This window comes from Passer domesticus, chromosome 5, assembly GCF_036417665.1.
Source record: "Passer domesticus isolate bPasDom1 chromosome 5, bPasDom1.hap1, whole genome shotgun sequence".
Lineage (NCBI taxonomy): Eukaryota > Metazoa > Chordata > Aves > Passeriformes > Passeridae > Passer > Passer domesticus.
The window spans coordinates 12,396,913-12,422,730 of NC_087478.1; the positions used below are offsets into that span (position 1 = coordinate 12,396,913).

At 40.4% G+C, this 25,818-nt stretch overlaps 1 protein-coding gene and 2 long non-coding RNA genes across 7 annotated transcripts in view; 1 reads left to right on the forward strand and 2 right to left on the reverse strand.

The window, feature by feature from the left end:
• The window catches only part of SRPK2 (SRSF protein kinase 2), a 127,391-nt gene extending 120,521 nt beyond the window's left edge, over positions 1–6,870 (reverse strand). For all 3 annotated transcript variants that reach the window (XM_064421991.1, XM_064421990.1, XM_064421986.1), the window contains exons 1-2: positions 6,629–6,870; positions 6,450–6,534 (exon numbers count right to left, since the gene is read on the reverse strand). In XM_064421991.1, the coding sequence (XP_064278061.1) occupies positions 6,450–6,534; positions 6,629–6,644 (101 nt within the window). In that variant the 5' untranslated portion in view covers positions 6,645–6,870. The remainder of the gene's footprint in view (positions 1–6,449; positions 6,535–6,628) is intronic.
• A 173-nt stretch (positions 6,871–7,043) lies between these two features.
• On the forward strand, positions 7,044–19,509 carry LOC135301687 (uncharacterized). Of its 2 annotated transcripts, XR_010363435.1 has the most exons (4): positions 7,044–7,511; positions 8,154–8,239; positions 15,653–15,821; positions 17,879–19,509. It is a non-coding gene; the product is annotated as an uncharacterized LOC135301687 (long non-coding RNA). The 2 variants fall into 2 exon arrangements; XR_010363436.1 differs by lacking the exon at positions 15,653–15,821.
• LOC135301685 (uncharacterized) lies at positions 7,297–25,747 on the reverse strand. 2 transcript variants are annotated; one of them, XR_010363433.1, is made up of 5 exons: positions 24,295–25,747; positions 23,516–23,644; positions 20,859–21,005; positions 8,441–8,534; positions 7,297–7,504 (listed from the first exon to the last, which is right to left on the reverse strand). It is a non-coding gene; the product is annotated as an uncharacterized LOC135301685 (long non-coding RNA). The 2 variants fall into 2 exon arrangements; XR_010363434.1 differs by lacking the exons at positions 7,297–7,504; positions 8,441–8,534 and adding an exon at positions 17,482–17,925.
• Between the last annotated feature and the right edge of the window lie 71 nt (positions 25,748–25,818).

The window sequence follows — 25,818 nt, forward strand, 5'->3', positions numbered from 1 at the left end:
TTTTGGCATCAAACTCAGACCTGCAGATGGCATCAAAGCCTACAGGAAAGTAGCATTTCAAGCATGCCCATTCCTTCAGTATTTTTCACTCCCTGGAAAGCCTCCTCACCCTATCATCATAACCTTCCTGCACTTGGGCATAAAAGCTCTCCTCAAACACACCTCTACTGATTCACTGTACACTGAGACTTAGGAGCTACTCCAGCTTCACAGCTCCTTCCTGAGCCAGGTACAGAAGTGCCACCCTGTTTGGCTCCAGGCTCACAGATCCTGTCAGGCTTGTGAACACTCAGATGCTGCACGTAATCCACAGAGGTGGCCTTGAAAAATCTAAGGGCTGCCACAGTAATTTAGGTCAGACACATACCTGGGCCAGTATTATACCACTGGGTGCCAGAAACATACGCTTGGAGATGAGCACACAAGTGGATCACTCTGTATTAGGACAAATTTGCTTGACAGGTCTTCAGCAAACAGGGGCTTGGAAAATCACACTGCACTGACAACAGCATTCTCAAAAACTACTGCTGGTGCTGGTTACCAGACTTCTTAAACCCACCTGTAACTTGGACTCTACAACATATTGAAAAGCCATGTTCTGCCTCTTATACTGTACAAAAAGAAGTTGGGTTGGGTATTTCCCACTGGAGTCACTCTTTAAATATCATTGTTTTGTAATGAATAAAAGCAAGTTATTTCTTCTTCCCTTTCTGTACCTGTAATGATTTTTTAGGCATATCAAAATGCTTCTTCATCACCTTTACATATCTGAAATGTACTAGCCATAAATAAGGCTGCCCAATATCCTCAATCACCTTTACTACCTTCTTTGAGCAGTTTTCAGTTGTACATAATCTTTTATGAGACAGTACGATGTGAACTATGTAATCATCATAAATGAAAAACACCATTTATAAAGAAGCACAATTTATTTTAAAACATTAGCTTTCAAACATTGAAACAGCCATAAAAAAAGAGTAGGCTTTATTTATTACATATTTAGTCATGCACCTTACTTAACTCTCAGCTGCACTTAACTGCATTCTTTTAATGACTTTTTACTTGGATTTTAATGATTTTTATTAATTACCTGGATTTTTTAAATGATTTTAATGATGTTTTAAAAAATCTACATCCCAGTCAGTGATGAAGGAATAACACCACATACAGGTGAGCAACAACAGGAGTGTAACAAGCAGCAGACAGTTATTACACAGAGAAATTACTAGGGTGAAACATGAGACTAGAAAAAGCAGAGCAGTACAAAGGGCAGAAATATGTCCCAAGAGAGCTTTCTTTAGAAACATGAATACGAAACCAATACAATTTTAATACAGTTTGAAAACTAGTGAACAACTGATTTTAACATTGGAATTTAAGGTAAATATACTGTAGCTAGGCTGCTCTGACCTTTATCACTGCAACAAGAACAGTAGAGACAATTTTTTTTTCCTTAGGGATAGGAAAATATAATTGACCTCTAACAATGGAATACTCCCTGCCATTTTAGAAAACTGCAAACTAAGCATTGATAATAGCTCAAGGCAACTGAAGCCCTTGGTTCTTTTAATCTCCTATATTCAAATTATCGACTTTTAATTAACTAACTTCTGTTGAGGAAAAACAGTGAGGTACCAATACTGTCAAGAAGCATTATTTCACCAGGGTCTATTCAGTAGTTTGCCTTTAACCAAGAAGCTCAAGATAAGATTCCTTTAGTATTAACACTCAAAAAGACTTCCTTAGCAGAACATCACTTCATTATGGAGGACATTGATATAGAAGTCAAAAGTCTGCCAGCTGCTTTGCTGGACAAAACCAGAATATGTATTATTTAGACATACACACTATTTTAATCCTAGGATTGTCCAATGTATAACTTAAATAAAAACAGTACATGTGAAATGCAGAAAAAGCTAGTACCTTTACAGAGGTTCACTTTGAAATTTACACCACCTTTTTCAGCCAAAACGCTTGTTCAGAATACCTTCTTTAAATAGAAAAAATTCTTCTGTGGTTATCTTAGGCTCAGATGCAAACTGCTGCAATTCTGTTCTGTTACATGTGCTTTATTATATTGGGCTTATTTTTCCAGCCACTTCTGCACATTATCCGAGATCCATCCAAACACAACAGTTTACAAAGGCAGAGTTCATCCTAAAAGGTGTATTACTGGGGAAGACAGTGAACACAAGAAGACTGCTATCAAAGCTCTGCCAACTTCAAATAGGACCATCCCTCTTACACTTACCATATGCTGTAACTGTTAACAGATTAAAAGTGAAAAATGAGATAACAAGGATGAGGATTGTAGAGAAGGGGAAAAACAAAAAGTCTTGCTAGCAAAACCAGGAAGCAAGGGTTATCACTTCAAATATATGAAGGATGAGACAGACAGTACCTTAAAGATACAAATACTGGGAGCTGTAATGACAGGTAGAGAGACAATTTTTTGTTTCTTTAAGTATTAATATTTTTAATTTTCTTTTTAAACAACCCAGTAAAACAATGCCCATTCCTAGAGTCCCCATAGACAATTGGAACAGAATTAGTTATTGATTATTAAAATATAGGCTAGATGGCAAAGATAAGAGTTTGGTAGAATCACAACAAAAGCAATTACTACTAGAAGAGAAGGGATCAATTATGAATACGACACTATATAGTTACATTTTCATTTTATCATTTAATTTTCTTTGGTAGAGAACTGATGTCACCTTATTCACTTTCATCAGATATTGGCATAACTTTGGGTTCCACTCTTCTGAATTTTTCCTAATCCTCCTCTTTAAAAGCTTTAAAAAATTTAACATTAGCTTCTCTGACATTCTTCAATAAATTATCCCAAGAAGAAAAGAAAACAACAACTTCACAAACGTTACACTTGAGGGGCAGATACAAGACCACTGCAGACGGTGGCAGTGTATGGCCACTCTCACACAGAACAGCCAAGAGCTACATCCACTGGTCAGTGCCCAGAATTCATTCAGCCAGTGTTCATGGGAACAGCAACTACCTAATAGATGCTGCTTCTAAGGAAAAAAAACACTGAAAGAGGCTGAAAAACACTGTAGTAAAGAAACAGTAACAAACAAAAGCAGTGCATGACTTTTACACTTATAAGATTCCATAATAATGTACATATCCTAAACCTTGATATCTGTACAATACTTGTGCAGAAACCTGGCCCTTCCCATGTTAGCCAAAACTGCAAAGTAGTATCCCATGGTCTATATCACCTGTTCTAAAGTACTGCTTAAAAACAAAACCAATCTTGGTATTTGGATTTATATATTTGTATCAAAATATGCAGCACACATAATCCTCTCTCCATAGGTTCACAAACCATCATCTAGATTTTTTTTTTACTTACCAAATGCTTTCTTTTAGTTGACATGCTAAAGAGGACAACTCTGAGTATTCACTTGGGTTTTGTCGCATTCACTTAGAAAAAAAGTCAAGCAAAAAAATATATCCAAGGTAGAAGTTTACCCCAGCTGAAGTCTGTACTGGTCTGAACTTAAAGAGCCTACCATTCTGCTGAATGCAAAAGGCAGATGTACCTGAGGCCATCTGCTAGCACCAAGTGAAGGACAGTAAACAGGCTTGTCTGCCTGTAAGCAAGTTTATCTCTGAACAGACTCAGGCATCTGTCAAAATCACTATTTCACACACCTCTCTCAATGCAGACCTTCACTTTAAGGAGAAATAAATCGCAGAGGACCCAAAGTAACAATTTTGATTAATCTTTTGTCCAGCTGAAAAAATACATGAGTAGTTTGGACACACCACATGCAAATTCATCTACTACAACCAACATCAAGTGCTAACTTATCATAATACAGTGAGATACTCTGTTTCAGCAGCCTGGATGTTTGATTTCAAAGTAAAGCCATTCCAAGTAGATTTTATTATTCCATGTAACTATAGGTAGAGTCTTGAGTCAAGACAAAGTGCTTCCTCTTAAAAATATGAGACACTTAGCTTCCATTTTCTTTCTTTTTTTTAGCCTATTCAAAAATAAAAAAAAAAAAAAACAAAAAACAACCCAGATTCACCTCCACCAGTTCTCATTGACTTAGGGGGTCAACACAGAGCAGCTACAGGACCAATCTTACAGCCTTCTTTGGCAAATAAGGTCATAACTGACAAAAAGCCATTCAGAGTACTGCAATTTTTTCTTCTTGTGTCATCACCTTAATACTCTTCAAACAAAAGCCTGCAAGTAAGCTACAATACCATATAACTCTCCTAGCCAATTTTACAAGAGGAATCCTGCAGTTCTCTTTGAAGCACATTGTTAACAGCAACAATGGAAGTTACTCCATAAAGCTTTGACCTGGCAGAGAAAAGTTTTCATAAGAACCACGGTTAAGAAAAAAAAACTGTTTTGGATTCAAAACTAAGTCAAAATTTCAGTACAGGGAACTTATGGTATAGAATCTCCCCCCATCAAATCAACATTTTAATTTGCAGATACTGTGCATTTGATGTGCATCACAGACACCATATGCCTCTAAAGTACTAGAGTATGCTGTAGCAGTTGAATTTAAACTAAAGCTAAAAACAGGACCAAAGAGATACTGAAAATGTCTGATACTGGTTTTACTTTGGGGGTCTCAACTATTTGCAAGGAGACTTAAAAACTCGAAAGGAGTTTTGCTTTCATACAGAAGCATGAAACAGAGTAGGTCATCTCTAGAGCACAGAAGAGGTATGAAGAGAAAACATACACAGCAGAAGGGAAAAGATGGCTCTTGTCAACTACAGCAAAACCACTTGTTTCATAAGGCAACTGATCAGATTGGAGCACTGCATCTGGAAATGCCGACTCAGCCAGGCAAATGGCCAGCTCCTGACTGTGCACCCTGACTTAACAGTAGCCAGTTTCTTCAGCAAACACAAAGACTACCAGTTCTGAACGTATTCAATCTCTGTGAAAGCAAACTTTTAACAAATTCAGTAAAACATCCCACTTTGCTCCCCTAAGAAGGGTATTGAATGCTCTATCACCTAAGAATAGAAGTTTATTAACAGCCTTGTGGTTAACACTTAACTGAAAGCTTCAAAAATAACTCTGAACCTAGAGCTACAATGAAATTTAACCTATTTCCATTTTCAAACTGGCAAAAGACAAATCCATGTAACACTACAAACTGAAGGTCTTTGGAAACAAGGGAATCAATTACTGCATATCTTGCACATAACATTTTTTTTCCATTGCAGTAACTCCAAATTCAAACAACTGAAAGCATAATACAGCTTTTACACAATGCCGGAGGAAACACCACGAATGGAACAGGATGTGAACTGCCAAAGTCTAATCACCACTACACCAGCACCTCATCTATGTTATTTTTACCCATCCTAATGGGGAAAAAAGCACTCATTCATTGTAACTAGAAAAAAAAAAGGCACACCAAACACTTCACAGCCAGAGATATATTATTATGTCTTCCAGCAGAAGTCACAAGAAGACCTTGCCCCTTGAATCATTTGCCACAGCACACAGCAGCATCTCTGCCCACCACATCTGTATCCATCCATCCACCAGTTCTAAGACTAGCCAGCTAGGAGGAGAGGGGAATGAGTGACATGAGGACATATTTCCCTGTCAGAACAAAGCAGGTAGGCTGGATCCCCAAGTAACGAAAACAAAGACAAGAGCCTACTGGCAACTTAATGAGTCACCAATAAAGTCCCACTGAACAAAACACAGTGAAAGTTAGTGACACAAGCATGTAATCCTTCAAGGACAAAAAATGAAAATAGTCCAAAGCCACAGTGTCCTAGGAAAGGATAAAGTGTGGTAAACAGAGGATGGAAGAATGTTCCTATGTGGCTCAGTGAACAAGTATCATGAGAAAAGATCAACCGGACAGTGACAAGAACATGAAGGGCTAGCAGAAGACAAGAAGGGGGAAAAAAGAGAACAACTTCTGTTCTTATCTGTAGGATTAACAGAAACTTAAACCAAAGAGATACTGGTATCAGCATCGTTGGCGATCAGACACATCTGGGAAGGGGGAACAGCCTGATGGTACCGAGAAGGATGAAAAAAGGACTGCCTGTAGATGGGACAATGATACAGGAACCTCGGGACAGAAAGCACTGGGAAACGGGACCACAAAGATGAGAGAGCTGGAGGGAGAACCGAGAGGAACACGTGGGCTGGGCAGATGCCCGGCAAACCGGGGCTCTCGGGGCCGGAGTGCCCGGCGCGCTCCCGCGGGGCAGCGGGCGGCCCTGCCCGGAGGATGCTCAGCCCGGCGTCCGGGCTGGGCACGGTCCCCGGGCGACATCCGCCGAGGGGGAGCCCGGCCCGGGCGGGTGCCGAGCCCGGCGTCCCGCGGGGTCACGGGGCGCGGAGCCCCGCGCGGGGCACGCGCGGACAGCGGAGGGGCCCGGGGGAGGCTCCGTCCCGCCGGGTCGGGGGTCCCCGTACTCACTTTTTGTGGGCCGCCGGGTGCTTGTCCCTCCTGCCGGCCGCCGCGGACTGCTTGGGCCGCCGCCTGCGGGCCTGCAGGGCCAGCACTGCCGGGAGAAGAGAACAGCCGGGAGCCGGCGTGAGCGGCGGCGGCCGCGCAGCCCCCCCGCTCCCGCCCGCCCGCCCGGCGCAGCGCGGTACCTTTGCGCGAGTTCATCGCCCCGCGCCGCTCGCTGCTCGGCGGGCGCGCCGCTGCCCGGCTCCGCTCCCGGCTCCGCTCCCGGCCCCGCTCCCGGCCCCGCCGCCAGCCGCGACCGCGCGCCGGGCACCGTCCGGCAGCATCGGCACCGCCGCCCCGCGCCGCCGCCGCCGCTGCGCAGGCGCGGGCGGGCCGGCGGGGCCGCGGCCGGAAAGGCGCGGGCGGGGCGGGGCGGGGCGCGGCAGGTGGCGGCTCCGGGCGCACCTGAGGCGGGAGCGGCCCTGCGGCCGCCGCCGAGGCGCGGCTTAGTCGGGCCGGCGAGCCAGAGGGGAATTAATTTTGCCAAGTTTTGGGTCGTGATGGGAGTAGCGGAGCGATCCGCGCTGCTGCGGCGGCACGTTGGGGGCTGAGGGAAGGGGCAGAGGAGAGAGGCGTCAGGCTCTCTGCACGGCAGCAGCTGGGGCCAGATCAGCTTTAGCTTGTCCCCAAACCCGTGTGGGGTGAGATGCCAGAACCAATTAACCTCGTGGCCAAATCCAGGGAAATTAGATTTCCTTAATTCTGATTCTCACTAAGTTGTTTGATTATCATGACGGACAACTCTTGGCAATTGTTTTTTTTCCTGCCAACGGTATCTTGTTGCCCGTGGTACCAGGCGCTGCTCTGGTTTGGCACAGCGGTGACCCAGTGAACACTGTCACTCTTACTTGAGCAGTGCACAGCACGGCTCAGTGCTTGACAGTGTTAAAACTGAAATTTTGTGCCATCTATACCTTAGTGCCTGAGCCGGCTATGATCTGGGTCACGTCCAAAGCTCCAGTCTAAGAGTCAGGCTTGTCTGGGTTATCTTCACATGGCAGTGGAATTCCAAGGCATAACTGAAAGGTAACAGGATGGTCATTAAGTTTTGTGGTAGAACTGCCTCCCTAGGTGGCAACACAAAGAATCCATAAGATTCTTATGGAGGAAGATCCTAAAAGCAGCTACAGTCAGGGCATTCTGAGAGTGAAGGGAACTAGCAGTAATTGCTGGTCTTAAGTAATTGGATCATTGAGATTTCATTTAGAGAGAAAATTGAATCCCTAGGTCTGGTTAGTTCAGCTTAGGAGGGGAAGAGCCACAGAAGCATAAATAGACAAGCCAAAAAGGAGGCACTACATTGTATAATGCTTTTTTGTCTGACTAGTGAACAGAAAACAATAGGACCATGAAGTTCCTAAACTGCAGCTCTCATGAGGCACCCCAGCTGCATTTCTAAATCAAAATGTTTTCTGTGTCCCATCCTCCATCACAAAAGTACACAGGAAATAAACATTTTCAGTATAAACTGCTACCAGTAATATGCAACGCTGTTAGGTTACATTTCTCCCTTACTGTAGTTAGTCTTTCAGTTCAGTGTGATAGGTTAGGTAACAGAAGGCTTTATTGAAATTTTGAAGGCTTTCTTCTGAGAAAGTTTAGGTGCATGAAAATTAACTATAGCTGAATGTTAAGAAAGCAGATTATGTATTTACTCATTATTTCCAGGCTAATTTTAACTTCAGTATTCATGTGCATGAATACTTGTTCCTGTGTAGTGAATGAGAGAAGAGCAGCTGATGATGGAGAAAAGAGTAAGACTTGCTTTTTTTCTTTCTCAGGGCAGTGCTGCATTAAAGTTATCTTGTAGCTATGGTTCTAGAGCAGAAACCATACCAGGGTCCTGGTTATCTTTTCAGCAACTTGTGTGCCATTCAATTTACTTTAACAGGAGTTTTTTATGTAGAACTGATTGGACAATTGCGTCTTAGATAAGTACAGGGAGCTTTGCTTACATCAACAGGATTATAAATCCACCAGATCTGGAGTCAGGAAGGAATTTCCCTCACGAGCATAATGTCAGCAACATAATCAGGGCAAGGGAACAATCTGCCAGCACACAGAGAAAGGAATTGTTAGGACCAGGTGGGTGGGTGTATACTATGCACACAATTTCATTCAGTTCTAGTGGAAACATATTTTGGGACTGTATTTTATCGGGGTTTTGTTGTTTTCTTTCTCCCCAACCCTGCCAAGCGTCACTTAGAGGATGATCATGCAGAAGTTCAAAAAAATCACTGAGACTCTCTTTGTATGTATAAGGGATTACCATGTGCAATTAACTGACTGGAGAGTAAATTAAGGTCAGTAGAGGCTAAACATATTTCAGAAAATTAAAAAACAAAAACCACAAGCCCCCACCCTATTACTCAGACTCAAGAGAATAACTCCCTGAGAAGCCAAATAGTAAATGATTTTTTTTTTAAATTACAATAATTTTATTTATGTGCTTGTTAAGAAAGAGTCTACCCTGTTTATTTGAATCCGCTCATTTCAGGGAAATTTTCCATCTTTATTTAAATACACATATTTTTCAAAAGGAAATGATGAGCCAAGAGAGAAGACAGACTAAATAGCAAAAGGCAGCATTTGCAAAGTCAGTGTACAACATAAAGGTGGACTGAGCCAGAATGGATCTGCCTGTCTCTCTCTGAGCAGTTTATGGGAACAGGTGTCTGTTTTGTTGCAGGGGTTACCATAGAGCTCATTCACTCAGGGGAAAGGCACTGTGAGGTTCAGTTGATATGACCTAGGCAGGAGGGAGGGACAACAGCAGATTTAGGTGATCTTAGGTGCAAACATCAGGAGAGAAGAAGAATTAAGTATCAAATCATGGAATGGTATTTTTGCCTGTCTATAATATAGCTTGGATCTGATACCCACAGATGTTTGGTTTGTTTCATTTTGACTTAGCTTTGAAATATTCCTTACGTATGAAGACTAACTTTTCCTTTTGCACAGAATAAGAAGTTACCTAGCAGCAGTCCTGTAAACATGATACTGTCATCCCTCTGAGAATAACTGAAAATTCTTCCTTCAGCAGAGGAATGTTAGAAAATTTTGCCCTGATTTCTGTACCACTTCCTTTCAGCACTGCTTTTCCCACTCTGTAGTAGCATGGGCTCATATTCTTATTTCTGCACTTCTCAGAAATCAGGATATGAGCCAACTTCACACTGCTGTTGCACAGAATGGAACAAACATGAAATAACACATAAGGCAGAGGAAGGAAAAAAAGCCCAACAAAACGATAAGTGGTGGAAAAAGGAAAAAGAAAAATGTAGTGAAAGGAAATTCCCAATTACAGGCGAGCTCTCATTAATATGCAAGTCCAGCCTTCTCATCCTCTCGCCTTTCATTGTTGTCTCTTGTTCCTTCAGTTCCCACCCCCACTCTGAATTTCTTTAAGTATGACACGCCCAAGTAGGCATACAAACAATGACTCTGTCCTTCTCTTGCTCACTTGAAAAATTCTCTATCTACCAAAGTGTTTTTTTCCTTCTCTAGTATGTAAACAAAGCAAAGAGGACAATTCTCAGCTTGGTTTTGAGCAACACAGAGAACAGCAAACTTACAGATAGGAAGGATTAAGCAACAGTAACTAAGTAGCCGAGTTTCTTGTAAGGTCAAGACTGTTGGCTCATCAGTGCCTAAGTATAACCAATTAACATTAATAGGAGCATTGCACAAGTTAAACAAGAAAAGTAGTCTGTTATCTTGGTAGTGTAATGAAAAAAATAGCAGGAAGCATGAGTTAGGATTTCCAAAAAAAAACCAGGAGGTCAGAAATTCCTCATTTTAGATTCCTGGCTCATTCACTGATTCATTGTGCCCTTCCTAAAGCAAATTACATGACTCACCTGACTAATTTTCTTCATCTATAAAATGGTACAGTGCATGCCAGCTACACAGCATTTACATTAGTAGAGAACTCTTGTTTATCAAGTTAATTTGGATTACTAATAAAAGGAGAAAGACATAAAGGGCAAAGCAGACCGGTTTAACACCATTTTGACATGAAATTAAAGACTAACCTGTGCCCAGAAATAGCTGCATCAACCCAGATATGTATTGAATGTTGTTTAAAATAGGGCATGAACTGGCATGACTTAACTCAGATCTGAAATAGAATTAAAACAGACTCTGGCAATATTTTTATGAAAATATTTCTTCTAGTGTTGAAGCACGCAGGTTTTCAGAATGACTCATTCTAGCTTCCCCCATTACTTCCAAACACCCCTTCAATTAAACTTCCTCCAGTTCCTGGGTCCTTGTCTTAAATTTCCCCATTAGACTCCACTCCTGGTTCCCAGCTCCTTACCAGCTTGCCCTTCTCATCTTGACCTGCATCATCTCCTTTTTCAAATACACTGTTTTGTTTTGGTTTGTTTTTTTTTATTCTGTTTAAATTGGATGGCTTCTTCCTTCATGCTGATTAGAGGTCAGCAAGGGAAGAAAGGATCACTGAAAGATTAGCAACTGCTCTCAGTTTTCTGTTCAACCTAGACACAAGCAATTATAGCAAAAGTTTCTCAGCAGTGATGCAGTGGTGTTTTGGATTCAGTCCTACAACTTCTTTCTGATTGGCAGCTATGCAGTCTGGTTGTGCATGTGAGAGATTCATCTGCTAAGTAAGCATGGAATATTTTCAAACGTAATTATTAAACACTCACATGTCTCCAACATGCGCAAAACGCTGTTTTAGGAAGTCTCATCATTTGCCCACATTTAAGCAGATTTTCCTAAGGATTTCAATGGCACATCTTTGATATTAAGGCCTTTTTCTATGAAATCTCAGCCTCCTACTCAAAGGTAGGGATTGCCAACCAATGAGATGAGAATCCATTAGAAATCAGATGCAGGGCTTACCCTGTTTCCCTTTCTCTTGACTTGGACTACACAAACGTCACAATAAATACAATAAGGGACAAGCCATAAGCTTAAACATAATGTAAAAGAAAGCAATGGACTCCTTTTCTCTGGGAGAATAAAGCTTCTTTCTTCCCTGTAACCTTCCCTGTACTTTTACTTGATACAAGATGTTTTCACAGCCTTCAGTAAAATCAGACACCAGCTGACTAGTAGGATGATGCCATGTTATGTCAGTAGTACCCCAAACGTCCTTTCTTCACACATCCTCAGTGTGACATCGCTACAACGCCCTCGCCAACACCCTGCTGGGAAGTTAACAGCCACTACCCCACTGCTGCTCCTGGAGCTCCAGTGCTCCTTTTCAAACTTTCAGATTACAATGCATTCTGAAATCACCTCCTGTGGGGGGAATGGCCCGTAAAGAAACACTGGCCAAACAAGTTTGTCTGGGTACAGTTCCAGAGCTTCATCTTGACAGCAGATTTGTCCTGTTTCATAGAGAACAACCATTTGGTAAAGGATGGCTCAGTTACACTGGCAACGTGCATTAGCAGCTACAGTTATCAGTATGCTGTTGTTTGCACAGAACATTGCCTCTTTTGCTTAATTAGTTTTGACTACATACAGAATCCAAGGAACTACTGGGGTAGAGGGGCATTTACAAGAAGTGGCTGATGATTCTTTTCATATTATCAAAACAGCATTCTTTTAAAAGTATTATTTCATTACTCAGCATGGGATATTTCATTCCATATGATTAAAGTTTTACAAAGTGAACAGTAACTGGATCTTACAAAGTGAAATGTCACCCAGCTTCATAGTCATAGGCATGACCAGCCTGGTTCATAACTGGTATGAACTAGCCATTCAGTTTCCTTCTGTCTGGATAGGTCTATAACATATCTATACCATGTAAAACAGCTACAGGAATTTTTTCAAAAGCAGAAAATCTTACAGCTAATTGTTAAAATAAAAGTGGAAATAGCTTAACTTGTTAGTCAATCTTGTTAACCTTCACAAAGAACACTCATGAATGAACCTTGTTATTTTCAAAAAACTGGAGAAAGACTGATTATCCACCTCTAGGCATAGGAAATTCCCTGTGCTCCTACTGTAAGATGCATAACATCAAATCATAGTGAAAATAATATACACAGTCAGCTATGTTCATTCAAATCACAGAGAATTAATCTGCTGCAATTTGGCCTTGTGCGTTGTTTCTTAGAAATTAATTCCGTGGGCTTGATTTTTTGGGTTTGATTTAATCATGTTTTACGCCCACTTTGCCATTCATTGTAGTAACACAAATGACTGTGGTAGGAAATATTCACATGCTTTTGCCTTCAGAGCTGCAAACTATTATAATAAACATTAAGAATGTAAATATTGTCACCAAAGAATATGTATTCATTGCACTGTTTACTCAAGTCAGGCCTTTAAAATCACTACACTGTTGGACTATATTCACACAATAAATCTGTACTATTTACAGTAACTTCTAAGCCATAAAGGTTTTTTACCCTTTTTCCAGAATACTCAGTGCCTTTCTAGCTGGTATGCCCTGGTACAGATAAACCACAAAACTAAAGGATTATGGCTATTCCAGTTCCTAGTCAGGAAGAAATTCAGTGTAGGACAATGATTTCTTCTTTTTTCAGACACCTGACTTTAACTTGTTTTGAAAATAAGGGGGTTTACTTTCTTCAAACACTAGTTGCAATAGGTATATAAGTCCATTTCCTAAAACCTCCTCCTCTGTTCTAACTTATGCATTAGTCTTAAAGTAAACACAAAATTGCAGAAAACTGCAGAAAAAGTATAATGGCAAGAAGCAATTGCAAAATGGTGATAGAACGTGTATCTGATTAGTTGATGGTAGGATACATCCAAACCAACGTGCTTGGCACTGTTTGCATTCAGTGGAACAATGCACTGGACCATTTGTATGGGAACAGAAGCAAAAAATGATCCTGTGAACTCAATACACTCACAGCGTGCCTCTTATCATTGAAAACCCAGGAGAACAGAGGGCCTTTTCTGTCTCTTCCTTTGAACTGCAGTTGAAATCCATGCGGAAATATGATGATGTTGATGGCTTTTTGTACCCAGCAATTTATCTAAGACTGTTGTAGTTATAACAACAATGGTTGGACTTGGTGATCTTAAAGGTCTTTTCCAACCTAAACAATTCTAAGAGACTATGATCTTTGCCTGCCTTGATCAAATTTTTAAATAAGGTTCCTTGTCCTTTGTTTTCCCCCAAATAATACATAGTTCAAGATTAAGAATTCTGTTACAAACTGAAGTATTGTATGAAAGATTACTGGGAATTTGCCTGCAAATAAAAAAGTATGCAGAAATCTTATTTGCAGTGAAATCAATCTCAATTACTATGGAAGTCTGCATTGCCAGTGTACTATTATCTTTTTCTCTAAAGTTAGCCTGGTCCTCATATAAAAGAATCACATATGTCCAAATAGTCTTTCATTTGAGGAGTTAATGATAGGCTGTTATTCTTTAAAATATGGAATTGCCTAGCCAGCTGAAGAACCTGATTATGGGAAGTACAGGTCCACTGCATATCCCATACAACCTGGTAAAAATGTGGGTGCTACAGCTTATTGGACATGAGGGGAAAGAGCAACTCAAGAAACTGTTCTTGATTTTGTAATATGTATTCTAACTTTCCAGTTGTTCTCTAAACTATTGGCCACTACTTCTCATCTCCCTTTTCAGAACTCGAGATGCACATTAGGCCCATGTCCAAGGTTTGTTTGCAGCAAGTTATCCTTGAATCTTTGTTGTTATTGTTTTGTTGGGTTTTTTTAATTTTTGTTGGATAAGGGTCCTTTTCACTAAATGTGTATCTGATTTCGCCCACAGAGAGAAGAAAGAAAAAAAAAAAGTGTCACCCTATAACACTTTGTATCATGCTGAGCCTTAAATTAATATTTTATGTGCTTACTGTGCTTTCATTTCATCTCTTTTTTCTGTTCAGAAACAGTTCTATCCCATCCTAGCAGTGTACAGAGTCTATAGTATTTCATATTAATGCATTCTTACACAGGGACTGTGATGGTTAGGGAGGGAGGCCCTTGCTGAGGGACAGGAGCTGTCAGATAAAAGGGATGTTTACCAGTTAAGGTTTCAAACAGCAGTGCCATGAGAATATATTAACCAGCTGGAGATCTCAGACTGGAAGAGGAAACAACTTTTCCCAGTATCTGGTAGAAGACCATTTCAGTCTAGCAGGCAATTAGCCAGCCATTGAATGGAGAGAGACAGTAAGCTGTAGGACAGATACAGGGTGCTCTCTCCAGCAGTTTCACTGACCACTGTGATTTTCCTCATATTTCAGTCATTTGTAAGACTCATCAAGCAAGAACAGGGAAAATACACAGTTGAACATTAAACGGATCCTGAATTATAATGCTAAGGCTAGCTAAAAATAAATCTGATTCTTATCTTTTTCGCTGGAAGGCATCCTGTGAACTAAAAGAGACAAAAGACCAGACAGCACACAAAATTTATTCACTTAACACAAGTGGAACTTAGCATGGGCACTCCCTGGAACAGTGCTTTAATGCTAGCATTTGTGTGACACTCACAAAATTCAGGTGTAGGTAAAAAAGAAAGCACTTGGTTCTCACTAAGCACCTAATTCCAGCTTTCAGCAAGTTTAATAGTTACCAGTTAAACCATGCCTAGAGAAAATCCTTAATTGCATAGGTGAATTTTCAGCAACTGGAATTTATATTGGATTCTATCTGCACATACCCAACAGAATAAGGGTCCCAAGGGGAAAAAGGAGACAGAAGAACTCCTGCCCTTAACCAAAGGAACAGTCACACTACACCATCTGCTAGCCCCCATACTAATTGATACCTGCACAGGTTATATTGTGGTGATGCTGTAATTCTATCCATCTTATGCAGTGGCTGTTATCAGTTCTGTTTCTGTGTGAGTCTGTCCTTTGGTAATGTCATGTTCTCTGTCCATTTGGTTGTTTTTGAGACCTGCTCCACATGGCAGTTACCACTTCACCATCTCTGCTGCAGGAATTGCTTACAGTACAACATTTTGCCCCAGTCTAAAATCTGATACAAACTGTTCTGCCTCAAAAGCTGTCCAGTGTGAATGGACATGCAGATGTACTTTATTTTCTTTTCCTGATATTGAACTGATTGAAAACTTTCCTGATATTGAATTGATTCTTTTATTATCAGACTTACAAGAAGTGTTTATCTGTAAGACTTTGCCACCCTGAATTATCTTTTTTCCTGTGCTCACCCTAGAGGACCACTAGAAGGTTGTGAAAGTCTCCAGCTAGCTCACAGCATGCCCAGGCACAGCTGTCCCAGAAGTCTCTTTTTGCATTGCTTAAATGAAATAGCTGTACAGAAATGGAGAAAATAATGGGAAAACAGGGACTTAAACTGCTGTATGGCACCTCATGGAAAATGGGTAAGCAGACAGACAAAAATAGAAGTTGTCTTGAAGTGTGCAAGGCCACAGAATAGTGCTGCCCCACTAAATAGGTGGGATGGATACCAAATTACTTTAACTTATCCACTTAGCTAGGCAGATAAAGACTAGACTCAGGGGACTTCAAGAACATTTCCTAATATGACTTTTTCAGGAAGAGATTGTAAGTTATAAAAGTATAAGCCATCCTTCCTCTCCTGCCCTATTTTTGGACATCACTGACCTTGTGTAACTCTTAACTTTTCATCTTTCTAAGAAGAAATGCTTCAGAGTTTCATCACAGTAATTTTAGGCTTTTGTTGTCAGGATCAAACATGCCTTCCTGATTTTTTTTAAAAGCCCACTGCAGACAAAGTTCCAGATGCAACTTGCATAAGCAGATCTATGCTAGGTCTAACTGAGCTAGTCTGGGTACTATAGCAGCAGCCTGCTATTGGGGACCTCTGTGCTAAATTAGTGAATTAATGAACTAGTAACCTAGAAAATTAGCAGGCTACACTGATGGATAAATGCAAGTTAACTAGTTAAAATTAGCTTAAATTTGTTTGAAAAATCTGTAGTTACTCTACAAAGATGTACAAAGCTGAGAACTGTATCTGTGATCTTGGACCTTAAATTACACTCTGCCACGTAGCAATACATTACAGTCTCACTGGCCAGCAGACCACTGAGTTGGAATTCAGGACCCTGAATCAGCTATTTCTCAGCCTTACACTGAAATGAAATCCAGCCAGGCTTGACCTTCCCCACCACCTGGTTTCATGGGTGGAATAAGAATTGGGCATGAGGCCAGCAAGCAGCAATGCTGTGCTCTGGTAAGGTCTCTGATCTGCAGGAACTAAGGAGCTAGGGTTTGGTTGTACTGAGCAGCACAACACTTTGCAGTTTAGACTGGACTTGAGAAAGTTTAGATGTTTTAGATTAATAATGTGTTGAATACTGTGTGTATAAAAACCTTTCTTTCTTTTCTGAATTTAATGACTGCTTAATCATGCTTCTCCAGCAGACAGTAAAAGAGCATAAACACTTTAGATTCTTTTCCCATTTTCCTTAAAATAGTGTACCATTAATTTCCTGTACCTTAAGAGTTATTTTGTGGTGGTTTCTAGGCTTGACCTTTGGATAATCATCCCTCATTGTATATAGCAACATTTCACCCCATATATTTAAGCGCTTAGACTTCAAACATCTCTATTTTACACTTATCTTTTAAAGAAGGTTTAATTTAATTAACGAGGTCATGGTATCCTAACTCCCAACTTCTGTTTGCAATGTTCAAAATCTTTGCAAAAAGGCTATCTAAAAAGCATCATGTTTGTTGTCATGCTGCATTTATGTTTGTTTCCTAAGCAATACAACAAAGACATCTCTTAATGAAGAGCAAAGAGTTAACCACAGACACAGTTTTTTAATCAAGTAGCATTTAATTAAATTGGAAAATCATCCTTTTGTAGGGCCCAAAATGTGGAACCTAAATAGTGATATATGTCAAATTGCTCTTCTTTGAATAAGTACTACAGCTTGCAAGACAGTAATTTTAAAATGTCAAGAAACTTTAGCACCAGAACATTTGAAATGCCAGAAATTTTTAGTTAAGTTTTTAGAGTTTTCATGCTAAATAACTTATTCATCTCATAACTCATTTAACCTCTCTCTTAATTTCTTTTTCTGAAGTGGAAAATTATTTGTTTCTACTAAGTGCAAGCAATCCCATACTCTAAGTTAATTAAAACATCCACATGAAACATCCCTACAGCTATCTTAATTGGTTTTTTTACTCCTGTTTTAATTTTTAGTGGGACTTCTATTAGTATTTTTTGCATATTTTCCAAAAAAAACCAAGATTTGTATGAAGGGTTGTCTCCCTCTGATATATTTTTAATTAATTGCCCGATTTCAAATGAAGCTGCCAGTGGGTTTGTCTGCCAGTTATTGAGTCTCAAAATTACTGTGAGGACACTAGGGGTAGCCACTACTGATGTGTCTCTTGACAGCAAATGAAGGAGAACTGAGAAGCCTTCTACTCTGTTTGGCAGGATTTGAATGAGTCAACCCATTCTCCTACTGTGGTCCCGGCAACAAGCTGGAAAAAGGCAAGCAGAGGGTGTACAAATGATGTACAAGTGACTGGAATGATGTACAAATTACCAGAATTACGAGGTAGGGGGGAGGCATCTGAGATATAGAAGGGAGCTGAGGGTATTGGAAGGAAGTACAGGAAGCAAAGAGAAAGGCTGGAAGAATATTTTGATGGCATCGTGGTGGGAAGTTGTAATGAACACAGAATACAAATTTATTAAAAAACAACCTACATTGGTTTTAACACTCATGAAACACAGTAGTGGTTTCATAGTTCAGCACTGTCTTATTTTTGGTGAGAAAAACTAAGTATGCCTTTATCAATATGTTGTTATTGACCATGGGGGGATTCAAGCTACTTGAAAGTAATTGTAATTACTTGTAATTTTTGTAGTTTTAAAAAAGTTATGAAAAATCCTGAACCGAAATTCTTTTAACTTGGGTACAGCACTGTGAGCTGGTTACCTTGAGCTACCTGGAGCTGATCTAGATGCCTGGAGCTAAACACTTCTGAAAATTTGTCTGCAGTGTGTTGTAGGACGCTTTTTTGTCATTATCAGCTCAATGAGAAATACTGTGTGCAGCTAGAGGATACAGATGCTGTTCACACACTACATAAATGCATTTTGTAAAAATATACCCTTAGGAAGGCTTTTTTAAGGGATTCTTCTGAATGTATCTAAGGAAGTATGTGATTGAACAGCTCTGTAGAGGGATGCTTCAAAATGTGTTGAGGAGCTTTGGTGGTTTATTAGACTGTATGGTTGTCAGAGAGAAAGCATTGGAAATACAATGTATTTGTGCATGATTATTCACATTGTAATTGCCACTCTATCCTCAACTGTATTTTGGTAATGGGAAAAGTAACAGCAGGAAAATGAGTGGAATTATTATTTGTAGACCTGCAGTGACTAACAGTGGCCTGAAAACTTAATGGACCTATGAAAGAACACTCTGTCTGCAGAGTGTTGTCCACAGGAAAGTCTCTGTACAGCAACTGCCCACCCAGGGCTGCTGTGTGGTGTTACAGTGCAGCAGGGAGCACAGTGTTTCTCTGGGGGCTGTTCACCTAGCTCAGCTATCGTGATTTTCAAACGGGACTTTCAATACTGCACTGGAAAGAGATTTTCACACTTTCTCAGTTTGTAAAAGGCAGTTTCAGACCCTATTGTAAGGTGTGTAGAGCCAAATAGCTGTTGATTAATGCCTTATCTTCTGTGCCTGGAGAATTTTATGGAATACAGTGAATAAAAGGCTAATTTGTCTCCTAAAGCATATATTGATATATATGTGATTTTCTGCACTACCTAACTTGGGTTAATGGAGTGTTGCTTCAATGTATTGTGTTTCTGGCATGTTCTGACTGTATCCATAATGTCTTTGTATGGCCTGAACTTCCTGTTCATTACAAATTGGTGAACTGCAGTAAGCAGTTCAACAAACAAGCATTTCTTAAGCTGCCAAACTCAAAACCTGAATGACCTAAAGAGAAGTGCAATCAGACCTGCCAACCATAAACAATAAATACTTCTAAAATACAGAATGGCTTACAAATAAAATAAAACTGAAAAGTTAGGTTGACCTGCAGCTCAGCTGTAGTTTATAAAAACATTAAGAATGTTTTCATAAGAAAATAAAATAATAAAGGCAGCACCAGTGCCTGGTAACAACTCCCTGCTTTTCTGCTTTTTTCTCTTTCTGTTGCTTTCATGCACAGTGTAACACACTACAAGCATACAAAAGGAAAGGGCTGCAGGGCTCCTCGAATTGTTCCAGCCAACTCTCTTCATGTTTGACTGCTAACTCCCATGCATAGAGATTAGAGGGAGACTGGAATAGACTTTAAAGTCTACTAAGAAGCTGAAGCAGCAGCAGAGCAAGAAGTAGGTGTTCCTTGTTTCATGCAGAAGCCTAAAAATGTACAGGTACACTCCCTGTTTGGCCCTTTCACCTTCTCTCTGTAAGAAATTATTCTGAAATTTTTGGGTCTGCACACACTTATACCTGAATTTGAAAAGCTAATGTCAGTTTCTTGGTTAATTTTTCCTCCAGAATCTGCATTCTTCCAAACTGTTTTTTCTGTTCAGCAGGAGTTTCAGGATTACTTAGGACATAATGCTAAGTGCTGCACATTTCCATTTGATTTTCTGTAGCTGCATTTACTAAGGCTAGACAGGAAAATGCCCAGACTTTCCAAACTGGAGCACCAGACTGCAGTGATAGTCTGGTCATTTTTTGTGTGTGTATGTGATAGAAATAGATCCACCCTTGCTTCTATTTCTACAGAATAAAGCCATCAATCCCAACTGTATCAGTGTAGAATTTTTACCTGGATCCACACCCACAGGCAGCAGGCATATACTAGTCAATAACAGAAAAAAATAACAATGTATTAAGATGTTAATTTAGATATTATTTTAAAGAAAGGGTTTTATTCTTGGAAAAAGCAGTATGACTGGCAGTGAACCAATTGTCAGGGAACAGAAATTAAGGAGCTGAGTTTATTAGTCAAGACTGTTTGTCTTTCATAGTAATTCATCAAAAACATGCATGTGTTGGAAGCCCTAGGAAGATGAAAAGGTGTTTTTTCAGTCCTGGAAGAGGAGACTGTCCTTTCAAGGATACAATGGTGCTTTTCAAAAGAGCAGTGACTGTGAAACTTGTCCATCAATGGAAGGCTCCTTTCAGAGCAAATCTCGCTCTGCTGCTTTAGGTAGCTATTCTCTGACATTCCCAACTGACTAAAATTATTGTTGCATAAAATATCTGTAAATATTACGTCTTTGATATGAGTAAAAAGCAGGGGAAAACCCAGATAAATTGCATAAGCAACCAATTTCTGAATGGTGTCTGTTGAACCAGGCTCCTCCCTCACCACAAGCTAAGAAGAAAGAAAACTCTGGACTTCAGTATTGAGGGCTTGCTTGTGTGACTTACCCCAGCTCAAACTGTGACTGGCCAACGGGACTTCAGCCAGAAACACTTCACCTCTCATTCTCTTTTCCCTGCTTTTTCTATTCCACTTCAACACACAGTTTCCACAGAAACAGAGCAGTACAAATAGCACAGGTTTTGGGCGCCTTTCTGGAGAAGTAAATGTAACAAAACAGTCTGTATATAATGTCTCATTTTGGTGAAAAGCTTTATTACATTCAGAGGTTATCGCTCCTTTTTAAACCTTGTGGAGTAACTCCATGGATTGTCTGACAAACTGGCAGCAGAAATATGAATCTAATACTCTATTTTATCACTTGGTTTAGGGCTTTTTCAGATTTCTTTCCTCCTTACTATTCATCAGCAACATTGGCAAGTGTCTAACAGAAGGAAGAGAATCAGGCATGCCACTGTACCAGCCCACTATCCAGCTTCCACCATGCCCCACAGCCAAACTCAGTGTTATCCCTAACACTGCACCTATTTCATAGCTACAGGGTAATTTAGTACACTGCAAAATACAGTGAAGGTGGCTGCTCTCAGAACATATTCCATGTTCCCAGCTGACCACCTAGCAGGTACCTGAGAGGATTCAGGATTCTGCTCCTCATCCTTGCCTGCATAGGACCCCTTATTTATGTGCTCCTAGTATGGATGCACTGGCCCAGTGAATGCTCAGATAAAACAAGCTGCTGTGAAATGACACACTCAATATTACCTATTTCCTATTGGAAACAATGAATCTTTTCTGTACTGCTTCTACAGAGAAGCCTGAAGTCAGTTGTGCTCTTTTTGTTGAGCAGCCAGGAGGACCCAGGGGTGAATTTTGCCAGTGCTAATCAATTTGAACAACTCCATATGTGAATGATGAATGCCAGAGGTCTCCTTAATGTATCCCAGTATCTTCAGACAGCAGGAAAGTGATGGGTGATAGAAAGGTGAAGGATTACTTGTATTCTGAATTTTATTGCCAACATGCAAAATTAGGCACATAAAGAAGGAGTACTACATTGTGGCTATAATCTGCAAGTTAACCAAACTCAGGTACCAGGATTTCCTGTATGGATGATGAGGAATGAGATTTTAAAGTCATTCATAACTCTGAGTAAAAAATACCCCAGGTATTCCAATTTCAGTTTCACATCTGTGAGTCTTTGATATGAATGCTGTGACTTCTAAACAGTTTTTAGTGGCCAGATCCAGTTGCACTGAGGAAAACAGGCATTTTACCAGGAGCTTAATAGGGTACAAAATTTCACAGCAATAACAGTGATCAAAGGCAGCTAAAATAATTCATGGAAAACCCAGTGTGACAGCAGGCACAGGCAAGGCATGTAAAGAGCACACTCTGCTACCCCACAGGCCAGCATTCAAGCAGCATGAGCTGACAGAAGAGCTCATTTTCTCTCTCCACCTTTGCAGCCCTGGCTTTTCCTGCTGTGTGTGAGGCAGCAGCTTTGCTGCAAGAGAGGGTCCCACCCAGCATCCCTCCCCACCCTCGCTCCCCTGCAGCCCTCATCAGCCCTGTGGGCAGCTCACACTCCAGCCTCTGTCCTGTCCCAGCTGTTCCCTCCTCCTCTGCACAAATGCACAGGAAGGTCTTTCACCCCTTAAAGGCCTTCTGAGATAATTGTGAATAGGGGCAGAAATACATAATTATTCCTCCAGCGCAGATCCCTATTTTGTATTCTGTTTGCTCTTTGCCATCTTTGCAAAAGCTGCCACTCACACAGTTGATCTGTGGGTGATCACATCCTGTTTTGTCTACACTGCTGCAGTGATTTACAGCACCCCTGACTCAATTGTCTAATGGTGAAATTAAGGTAAAAAGAGAAAACATATTTCATAGTTACCTCCCTATCCTATGCTTGAGATTGATTTTCTATAGTCATATGCATTTTTATTTTATAATCAGCCTGTAGAGCACATTAATTTTTTTTTAGATATGAACAGACTTGGTCAAAAAAAACCCTCTCTGCCTAAAATTCTCCTCATCTGCCTAGATAAGATGCTTCTCCACCTTTCTTCTATTGCCAACTAATTGACAAATGGATTTAGAGATTAATTTCAAAACTAAGCAGCTTTTTATTTAAAAAAAAAATGGGTGAAGGGAAAAGGGGAAGCATCAACTTAAAGGTGATGGCCTATTAAAGTGATATAAACTTTGATAATTTGTTTTCTCAGACAACCCTTTTTTGTCATTATTTTGGAAATCTGTATGATTCATTTTGGACTGTTTTCAAAATTCCTCAAAGAACCTTCTCGCTGAAATTGCATTGTGAATAAAATTCTGTATTTTCAAAAAAAATCCCTTTTTCATACTTTCATATTTTTAAATTTTGCATGGTAATGAGTTATCACCCCCACTTTTTGCTTCATGCAAGGCCTCAAAATAAGCATGAAAAATGCAAACAACCTACATGTGAAAAATACATTAAGCTTTTAATAGTTCTTTGGTTTTAGTTCTCTGTGGTGCTATTACTGGCAGGTAAAAATCAGGCTAGTTAAGTGCAGCTGGTGCAAAGGGGTGTAAAATTACAACTTATCTGCTTGATTGTCTGTGCCCCTGGGAGGCATAAAACTGAGGAAGAGCGAGAGCAGTTATTACTGCTCTATTTTATTAGCTTTTTCTATAGACTGGGAACATCTCAACTTTGTACCTTAAGATTTTCAGCGAGTATCTTTGGAGGAGATTGACTCAAGATGCTTCTCACTTGCGTTCTCTTCCTAGCCAGATTTATGCTCCCATCTGCTGAGATGTGCTATCCTGATTTCCCCTCCTGAGGAGCCTGAGAGTAGGAAGGCATTACAAACTTATTAGACTTTGGTCATATTTTTTTTCCACAAAACAAACCTCCTTTAGGTTATGTTAAACAAAATTTCTATGGGAATGTACTGATACATTGTAATAGAGATTAAGATCATATTTTAATGATACCACCCAATAGATATATTAGATAATTTATAATAGAAAGGGTTTTAATTGTTAAACCAACCAGAGGGGAAAAAATTCAAGCTCAAGCCATATTATTATTTTCTTTTTACATTTTACACTATAATTCTGTATGTAAAAGGAGCATTTGACTAATGGATAGAGAAAATAGTTATGACTACAACCCCTTTGCCAGCTTACACTTGGAAACCATGTTAAGGGTAGATCATAACAGAAGGTGACTGAGCAAGCCATCTTCAGTGATCTCTACTTGCCAGGGAGGATCAGTTTTATCTCTGCAGCACAACTAACATTTCCCTCTTTCCAGCCCCTGAATCATAGGAAGGGTAATCTCATGCATTTTGTCTGTAGATTCTCAGACACAGGCAGACAATTCTTTAATATGTCAGAGAATGCTTGTTGCTATTGAGAAAGGAGTAATAAACTTTTCTGAATAAATCAGAAGACTTGGGAAACACATAAGAATGATCTTATTAAGCTATTTACCTTGTGGTAGCACCTGCAGGTCCTTCAAAATGCTGGTTCTTCAGTGTTTGAGGTACTTCATACCACTCCAAATTCTATCTGAGCTGATGGTAGTAGATGATAGATGAACACACAGTCAACAGGGAAAACTAAGAGAAGGGTAATTATCATACCAAGCACAGCTGTAAGATACAAGCTACTTAATTACTGACAAGGATTTTGAAGACAAGTAGGTACGTAATGTAGGAATTTGGAGGAGGAAAAATAAGTACTTTAGGGAAGCTGTCCTGCACAAGATAGAAGAAGCAAAAAGTTACATGACAGAAAACTTGGATCAATGCATGGTAGAAGTCTTGCTGAAGGTTTCCCCCAGCCAGATATTTTCAGGAAGAAGTTTTTGCCTGGGAGAGGTGAAGAAACAACTTTTCAACATACCACAGCCACAGCCAATGGCCAAATGACAGCAATGTTCAAATGACACATAGCTCTCCCTGTGTTGCCCCTACCACTCACGCAGCCTGGGGTCAGTGATGTCCTAGCACTGGCTTCCTCCTTGGCACTACAGCTGTCACAAGTGCCATAGTCTGCCTAGTCAGTCACTGACCTCTACTGCTGTCTCCAGTCCGCTGCTCACCTCTCCTCAGAAGTGCACTGAGCCCATTCCTGATATCCCTGCTGGTACCTGCTAGGTTCATTAAGTTCCAAGTGTGAAGGCTGGACAGGGGGTAAACTAAAGCTCTGTAGAAAAGACAAAGATTTGATCCCCTAGGGCTTTATAAAATAAATCTCTATGGATCCATCTCTGCTCAGACCTAAGGAGAGCTGCATCTTTGCTCCTTCCTTTTTTCCTAGATGAGGTCTTTTATAAGCTAGTCATTGAGGAATTAATGCATTCCTGGGATTTTTTTAAAATCCTGAGATGCAGTACTGCATTGTTACTTTCTTATCCTACTCCAAGGGAGAAGGTAAGTACAAGAGATAAATAAGTTACCCACATACATATACCAGTTGTAAGTCTCATCACATAAGGAGACTGTGAATACAATACAACTAGAGAATAAGAAGTATGAGACATTAAATCATTAATAGTCTGGCTCAGAGGAAGCCTGAGACAGGCTGGGATTGAGACATGACACACAGGGTCTGAAAAACAAGGACAAATCTACGTGAAGTTAATGAAAATACCTTCTTTGCACCAGTGCTTAAAATAGAAAAGAGGGTAGAAGATGACATTCTGACTATGTCAGAAAGGACTGACAGCACAGATCTGGCCTGGTTTTTAAAGTGATTTGTGTAGGGTTTGAATGGTACTCGAACATTCCCTTGTCCTGACACTAATGTTCAATTAGCACCACGTATTTCAGATGCCGGGGAGGCTCAGGAATCCATCTCGTGTACACGATTCCCTGCTTTGGCTATAGCCGCCCTTTGGAAATTAAACTTTTGTTCTGCACAGTTGCAGTCCTTCCGTGAACCACCGCCTGCCTACCCCCATCTCCCCACAGGCAGGCGGAGCAGGCCGGCGGTGAAGCGCGGCCAGGAGCG